The following is an 8,317-nucleotide window of genomic DNA, read 5'->3' on the forward strand; positions in this document are numbered from 1 at the left end:
TTTTTGTGATTTGGATTAGTTATATTAGCATAGGGATAGGATTACTCAATGGACAGTGAAAAAATAGGAATTTACAGGCCTTTTACAGGTTCCCTGGCTGTTAGTGAAGTGTTACTAGGTTCAGTAATGGGAATTTAGTTTCTTTATAATATATGCTAATGATTTTTCATATTTCATAATTTTTATAATACATGTTAATGTTTGTCTGAAGAAGGGCCCTGACCCTAAACATCGTCTCTCCATGTTCTCCAAAGATGCTGCCTGACCCGCTTATTTTTCTCCAGCATTTTGTGTCTTTTTTTGTAAACCAGCATCTGCAGTTCTTTGATTCTGCATCTTAATGATTTTACTCATTCCACTCAGAGTAGTAAACACTGCAGATGCTGGAATAACAATCTTTTGGAGAAATTCGTAATATGTATGAAGGAACTGCAGATGCTGATTTAAACCGAAGATAAGCACAAAATGCTGGAGTGACTCAACGGGTCAAGCAGCATCTCTGGAGAAAAAGGATGGGGGACGTGCCCTACTTCAGACTTTTCCACCTTCAGACTGTTCATATATGTGGCCTGCAGTAGGCAGCAGAGACCTGCTGGTTGAAGTCTGAAGAAGGGTTTCGACCCAAAACGTCACCCATCCTTTTTCTCCAGAGATGCTGCCTGACCCATTGAGTTACTCTGGCCCACGAGCTCCCCAGATCACACAAAGTGCTGGAGTAACTCAGCAGGACAGGCAACATCTGCGGAGAGAAGGAATGGGTGCCATTTCTGGCCGAGATCCCTCTTCAGACTGAGAGCCCGGGGAGAGGGAAACTAGAGGTATGGAAGGATAAGGTGTGAAAATGACAGATCAAAGGGTACGTTGTTGAAGGAAATGTAGAATGGTTCTGAAGAAGGGTCTCGACCCGAAAAACGTCACCCATTTATTCTCTCCACAGATGCTGCCGTTACTCCGGCATTTTGTGTCTATCTTAGAATGGTTCATTGTTGGCTGAGGAGAAGGTGACAACGAGGCATTACAAACAGTAAAATTAATCAGGAGGACAGTGAAACTGGTCGGAAAACTAGGATGGGGAGGAACGGAGAGAGAGGGAAGGCAAGAGGTACTTCAAGTTTGCAAAGTCAATATTCATACTACTGAAGATAGACACAAAAAGCTGGAGTAACTCTACTGCCTTGCTGATGTCAAGTCAAGTCAAGTCAATTTTATTTGTATAGCACATTTAAAAACAACCCACGTTGACCAAAGTGCTGCACATCTGATTAGGAATGTGAAGGAAGGAACTACAGATGCTGGACACAAATCTCTATCTTGGTCAAATCTCCAAATTTGAGGAAGGATATTCTTGCTATTGAGGGCGTGCAGCGTAGGTTTACTAGGTTAATTCCCGGAATGGCGGGACTGTCATATGTTGAAAGACTGGAGCGACTAGGCTTGTATACACTGGAATTTAGAAGGATGAGAGGAGATCTTATCGAAACGTATGATAATTAAGGGGTTGGACACGTTAGAGGCAGGAAACATGTTCCCAATGTTGGGGGAGTCCAGAACAAGGGGCCACAGTTTAAGAATAAGGGGTAGGCCATTTAGAACTGAGATGAGGAAAAACTTTTTCAGTCAGAGAGTTGTGAATCTGTGGAATTCTCTGCCTCAGAAGGCAGTGGAGGCCAATTCTCTGAATACATTCAAGTGAGAGCTAGATAGAGCTCTTAAGGATAGCGGAGTCAGGGGAAATGGGGAGAAGGCAGGAATGGGGGTACTGATTGAGAATGATCAGCCATGATCACATTGAATGGCGGTGCTGGCTCGAAGGGCCGAATGGCCTCCTCCTGCACCTATTGTCTATTATAGAACAAGATAGACCACTCGTCCGGTGCGGACTGGAACGTGGCAACTTCAACAGCCTGACCGCGGGAGAAGACGGCAGGGGAAGAGAAAAGACATTCTGGCCTTCCATCACAGTGAGGAGGTGACTGGAGGAGACTCACTGTGATGGATGTTTCTTTTTTTTTGTTTTGTGTTGGTTTGTGATTGTGTGTGTTATTGCTTATTTTTATTGCTCTTATTGTTGGACTGTGGGTGACGAAATCTCGTCCAAAAGACTTGGTTTTTTTTAATGACAATAAAGGTTATTCTGATTGTGATAAACCGTAGTACGTCATGGCCCATTTTAGTAGGCAGAAACTTGCAGAAACATTACAAAAGAAAAATACCAAACATCTGTGAATTGATAGATGAGATATATTCTGCATTTTATTGGTATCATCATTACTGTTATCCCACAACATTGATTACACTGCGAGAGGCAGAGCGGACGGCGGGTTTTGCTTACTAAAATGGCGGACGTTCCGCTCCTCTGCGTACTACACTTCAGTACAGGCGATTTCGACGGAGTGGTTCATCTTGCTCCTTGCCTTGCTAATGTGTTTAAAGTCCCGCACGGCCCACCAGCTCCCCAAGTGGCCGAACCCGTGAAGCGCCGCCCCTGCACCCTGGGCCCGGCGACCCCCCCCCCCCCCCCACCCCACCCCACGTGACCGGCCGCCGCCGGTTGTGATTGTTCCTCAGCTGACCCAGGGGAGGTGGCACGCATGCGCTGTGTCTCTGGTTGTTGCCGGCGCGGCGGATCCGAGATGTCGGTGAGGATTCACGTTGGTGGTGTCGACGGCTCGGTGTTGTGCCGGGACCGGGGCCGCAGCGAGGGCTCGATGCCAGGCCGGTCCGCAGCAGCGACGTAGTGAGGGCTCGGTGCCGGGCCTGGTGCCGGTGCCGTGCCGGGCGCAGCGGTCAGCTGCCGGGTGGCTCGTGGCGGACCTCGGCTAAAGGAGGGGTGGAGCCGGCGTCGGGTGATCATGCCCCACCGGCCGGGGTGTGGGTGTTGTCCTCAGCCCCGGCTCCACAACCTGCACCCTCTCAATGTCTGAGTAACCCATGTATCCCGGGCAACAAAACTCCTCTCCTCATGTCCCTGAAACAGCCCCTCCCACCGAGGACCCCGAGCTAGGCAACCAAGCCTTGATGTCATGAGTTATAGCGATAGGACGACCCATCAAGTCTACTCCGCTACTCAGTCATGGCTGATCTATCTCTTCCTCCCTCCCAACCCCATTCTCCTGCCTTCTCTCCATAACCCTTGCTCCCAGAACAACCAAGCCCTGATGTCCGTAGAACAAGTCTGAAGAAGGGTCTCGACCCGAAACGTCACCCATTCCTTCTCTCCCGAGATGCTGCCTGACCTGCTGAGTTACTCCAGCATTTTGTCAATAAATGTCCGCAGAACAAGCTCCCTCCACCCCTTGAGGTCCCTAGACCACTCCCATCCTCTCCTGGTGACCCAAGACCATCCTCACCCCACTTGTCCACAGGCCACCCTACCCTCACTTGATGTCCCCATTTCTCCCTCTTGACCAACTCCTCCCTCCCAATTTCTCTGGCCATCCTTCTTGGTGTCCCCAAAACCCCACCTCTTTGTTGTCACCAGGCCAAGCCAAGCTCATCCCTTGATGTCCCTACTCACTTGGAAGGCAGGGACAGGTTGTATTCTCATGTTCCTATTTTCCTGTTGTCTGGTGTTAATTTTCCCACCCCTAGCTGCTTCTGCATCCCTCACCCCTTCCTACTTGATCCATCACCCCTCCTAGACTCTTGTTGCTCAAAACAGAATTGTTGTTGACTTGCGAAGGATAATAAAGGATTTAAAGAGGACATGGTTGAGTGAGTGGGTGGATATGTGCTGTTGAAATTCAAAGAAGAAAAAAATGGTGTTTTTATTTATTCGTGTCATCACACAACTGTTTGCCAATAGCGAGCAAATTTTAGTGCCACGTCTTTGGCCTCTGCAAGATCCTTTACAGTGCATGTGTCATGCAGCATGTCACAGCTCAGGAGATGTTCCATAGTCTGGAAGCCCCATCCACACTCGCAGTCTGTTGCATTGTCAGTATATTCCCACTTCAGCATGTTCGATTTGCTCCTCCCCATGCCTGTCCGCAGTTTGTTGAGACTGCGCCAGGTTATCCACGGTTGGTCGGAACCTGGTGGGACTTTCTCAGAGGGATCAATTGCCATGGGAATGTCTTCCGGAGATTTCTCTAGTCTCTCTTCCCAGAGTTTGAGCCTTCTGGACGATGCACTGCAGTTCAGGGGATGGACAGAAGAGAGGAAACTTCTGGGTGATTTCAAACGCTGAGGTAGCAAAGGGTGGTTATATAGGGGGTGTCTTTCATTCTCTGATTGTCTGAGGGGTTCTTTTTGACTGGCTACAACTCTTCTGATTCCAGGAGGTGCAATGCCAGAGAGTAGGTAGATGTCAGTCTTGGTAGGTTTCATGCATCCACTGATGCAGTGACAGCTTGTGTTTAGCACAGGATCAATCTTCCTTGCATGAGCTGAGCGTTCCCATACTGCGCAGACATACTCGGCAGTAGAGAAGCAGAGAGCCAGAGCTGTTGATCGAATGGTTTTAGAATTTGCTCCCAATTTTGAGGTACTCAGCTTGCTAAGAAGAGCATTTCTGGAACTGGCTTTTCCTTTAAGCTTGGTGATATGTGCTTTGTAGGTCGGGGATCGATCAAGAGTCACACTGAGATAGACTGAACTGTCACAGTGCTCCAACCTGACTCCTTGTTGTGGTGTCACAAAATGCTGGAGTAACTCAGCATCTGCAGTTATTTTCCTACACCCCTTGTGGTATTATTTAATGCTTCAGATGCTAACGTGTGTGCAAGAAAGGAGAGACCTGTGTGTGTTTAGAAGTTTGTGAAGACAGCAAAACAGGTTAATACAGGACAAAATAAAGACTGGTTTCCTTTGCTTTATTGATGGATGTGGAGTGTAAAAGCCAGGATGATATGTCAAACCTATATAAAGTAACAGCTCACCTAATGGTCGTAATTTGTTCAAGCCTCATTCAGGAAGATACTAAAATAGTTTTCAACAGGTTATAGAAGGAGATTTAGCAGAATGTTTTCAGAGATGAGGATGTTACAGGCTTATCAAACTAACTTTTCAGAGAAAATTAGGGGGCAGAAATGAATACTGACTTTGCAACATTTATCAATGATTGAGGTGATGGAGAAAAAAAAATGGAAGTGCGTGATTAACATTAGTTTGTAACATGAAGTAGGATGGTGGATACAGATTCAATAGGAGATTTGAAAGTAACCTGGACAAATTCAAGAGGTAAATAAAGTACAGAGCAATGGCCTAGGACTAACTGGATTCTCTTCTGAAAGAGCTGGCATGGATAAAAGGGGCTGACTGGAGCCAAGAGGTTCAATGTGCCTCATCTGCTGAAGTGGCTGTGGGACATGGATTGGCCAAATACAAAGGCCCATCCATCTGGTCTTCTGCACCATGGAATCTAGTGTGCTCTTTGCAATTGGCTTTGAAAAGTGGAGTCAGAAGGCCTTAACTCTAAACACTTCAGACAGCTGGCAATTAAGGGAACAGTGCTTTGCATTGTTGTGTTTTTATATAGTCTTTAACTGTCTGATATTCCATACAAAGTCAACTTTGGGACTTTTGGCATCCCAAATCTGTCAGTACACCTGAATTTCTACATGTACGGAGGTCCAGGATTTGCTTCACTTTGAAGATCTAAGCCCCAGAGATTTTTATCAGAACTACCAGCAAAAATTATGACTTGATGTAATTATTTTGCTTTGGTGTTCTTCAGGTTTCTTGACCTTGTGTTTCTGAGCATGAAACAGCAAATGCAATTGTACTTTGTTTTCTAATCTCATAGTTTGCATAATATGCAAATCTAATTTCCCAGCCCAAGAATTACAACTTTCTCTTTTAAGAAGCCCAGTGAATTATTAAGAATTGTGATTCTCAAATCTTCATTTAATCCTGCAGAAGCACGAGTTCTACGTGGATATGACATGTGAAGGCTGTTCTAATGCAGTGACTCGAGTGCTGAACAAGCTCGAAGGTGAGCCGAAAGGTTTATTTCGTGAAAGCTACTTCAAGCACAGAAGATAACACTTTGACTGTTTATATTCAAATATTTTGCTTTTGTTGCTAAACTCTGTGCAAACTACAGATATTCAAGATTCAATTTTATTTATAGAGAAACTCGTAATATTTAGTTTAGAGTGTTATCATAAACTAAATCATAAACTAATTGAGTCATGCAGAAATGAGGAACACCACTTTGCCTAATTGGTAAATCACATTAATGTGTTACTTGTCATGTAGCCATTACAAGGTTTAATCCTTATTAATTTATCCAGGAGTTAATTATATCACTAAGTGGTAGTGGCTTCTGTTCGGAAGAAAGACCAAAGTGAGTTAAATCCTAAATTTCATCTTTACTGCATAAGTAAAATTAACTTTTGCGCCTCTTGATGTCTTGCAACTTAAGCATTATGTTAAGTTGGGTCAGTCTTAAGAGGACTACTTGCGTATCACAGGAATCAATGTAAGTTTACTGAACCCAAGCAAATACATGCTTTGAGATACAAAGACCAAAAGCTTCTTGGTCTTGGTAGGATATTGAACCAAAGTGTTCACTTGGGCCTTGATGCAAGGTTTCGACCTGATATATCAACTTTCCATGTTTTGTCTCCACAGATGCTCATTGACCCACAGTTCTTCCAGTGTTCTGATTTTTTGTTCCATATTTCAGCACCTGCAGTCTCTTTTGGCATATTACTTAATTTTGTTGATCCATGTTTAGACACAAAATGCTGGAGTAACTCAGTGGGACAGACATCATCTCTGGAGAGAAGGAATGGATGGCATTTTGGGTCGAGACCCTTCTTCAGACCCGAAACGTCCAGAAAACTAAGCAGACCCGTCACCAAGTCTAGACCCGAAATGTCACCCATTCTTTCTCTCCGGAGATGATGCCTGTCCTGGTTACTCCAGCATTTTGTTTCTACCTTCGATTTATACCAGCATCTGCATGCAGTTCTTTCCTTCACACTTGATTCGTATTTGATGACTAACATTGGCTCTTAGTATCTTAATGCCTCAATTTTAACATTCTCGTCCTTGTTTTCAATTTACTTAGTTGCTTCTATTACTGTGATGTCTAGCCCTATCTTCAGATTTCCGTGCTTCCTCAAATCTAGCCATTTCTGGGATTCCATATCTTAATTCCATGGTTGGCAGTAAAGTCCTGGTTGCCTGGGGCCTTGGCTCTGTAATTTATTAAGGCCTCGTAATGCTTTTTAGTGCCTCCTTTGACCTTCCTTTCATCTCATGTGAACTCTTATTTGCTCCTGCTCCTGTGTAATTCCCAAATATTGATTTTAGACTAATCAACTGAACGCTATTGGGAAAGATGGCTAGGTTTTCTACTCAAACAAAGCATATGTCTTTGCAGGCAGCATCTCTGGAGATTTGCTGAGTTACTCCAGCTTTTTGTGTCACCGCTGAGTTTCTCCAGCTTTTTGTGTCATGCTGCCTGTCCCGCTGAGTTACTCCGTCTTTTTGTGTCTATCTTTAGTTTAAACCAGTATCTGCAGTTCCTTCCTACACGTATATCTTTGCATTTGTATTTAAATTGCTGTTTATCTTTCAGAAAACTATTCTTAGGTGGATGATAGAATGGTATCTGACGGAATATGGCATTTAGCTTGGCAAAAATTAAATAACTATTATTAAACTAATACATAGTTCATTTAATCTGCCATGTCATAATGACGATTACTGTGCCATTTTTAGAATGATAATTTCTGTGTTGAGAGCCCTTTAGGTTTTTTTTCTAAATAGCTAAAAATGGGAGCAAGCTGCCTTGATCAATGTTTTTTCTTTCATTTATTGTAGATGTGCAGTTTGAAATTGATCTTCCAAACAAGAAAGTTTTCATCGTGTCTAACCACAGTGTGGACGTGTTGATAGATCATCTGAAAAAGACCGGAAAGGATGTGCAATATATTGGAATAAAGTAGAGCACAAATGGTCGTTAATGTAACCGAAAAGGTAACCACTCAGCATGCGTTCGATTGGAAATGTTTTAATGTATGAAATATGCAGAACTCTGTCCATGATTCTCATCAACACTTGATATCTAAACTTTCTTTCAAGAATATGGAGACTTTGTTCATAATTTTCACGTCATATCTTTAATCACCTTGCTAGTCTTTCCGTGGATAGAAAATTAGAATTGTTCATTGGTAAGTGAAAACAAATGTTTAGACTTTGCCAAAAATTCTTAGAGAGAAGCACAATGATAATTGCTGCTCTGTGCTATATCAGTGTTGCAAACCAAGCTAAACTAACATTCCACATTCCACAGACATGTCAACCAGTGAACACCTTTACTCATTTGGTGGGAGAGGTTTAAATATTAGAAAAGGAGAAGACT

The 8,317-nt window shown here is 43.7% G+C and overlaps 1 protein-coding gene across 1 annotated transcript; it reads left to right on the forward strand.

The window, feature by feature from the left end:
* The first annotated feature begins 2,516 nt into the window (after window positions 1-2,516).
* Window positions 2,517-7,932, forward strand: atox1 (antioxidant 1 copper chaperone). The gene is made up of 3 exons (XM_078411755.1): window positions 2,517-2,639; window positions 5,860-5,935; window positions 7,777-7,932. Exons 1-3 carry the CDS (start codon window positions 2,592-2,594, stop codon window positions 7,899-7,901), a joined length of 249 nt encoding a protein of 82 aa, XP_078267881.1. The 5' UTR covers window positions 2,517-2,591; the 3' UTR covers window positions 7,902-7,932.
* Window positions 7,933-8,317: the final 385 nt, after the last annotated feature.

The sequence above is a fragment of the Rhinoraja longicauda genome, chromosome 14 (assembly GCF_053455715.1).
Source record: "Rhinoraja longicauda isolate Sanriku21f chromosome 14, sRhiLon1.1, whole genome shotgun sequence".
Taxonomy (NCBI): domain Eukaryota; kingdom Metazoa; phylum Chordata; class Chondrichthyes; order Rajiformes; family Arhynchobatidae; genus Rhinoraja; species Rhinoraja longicauda.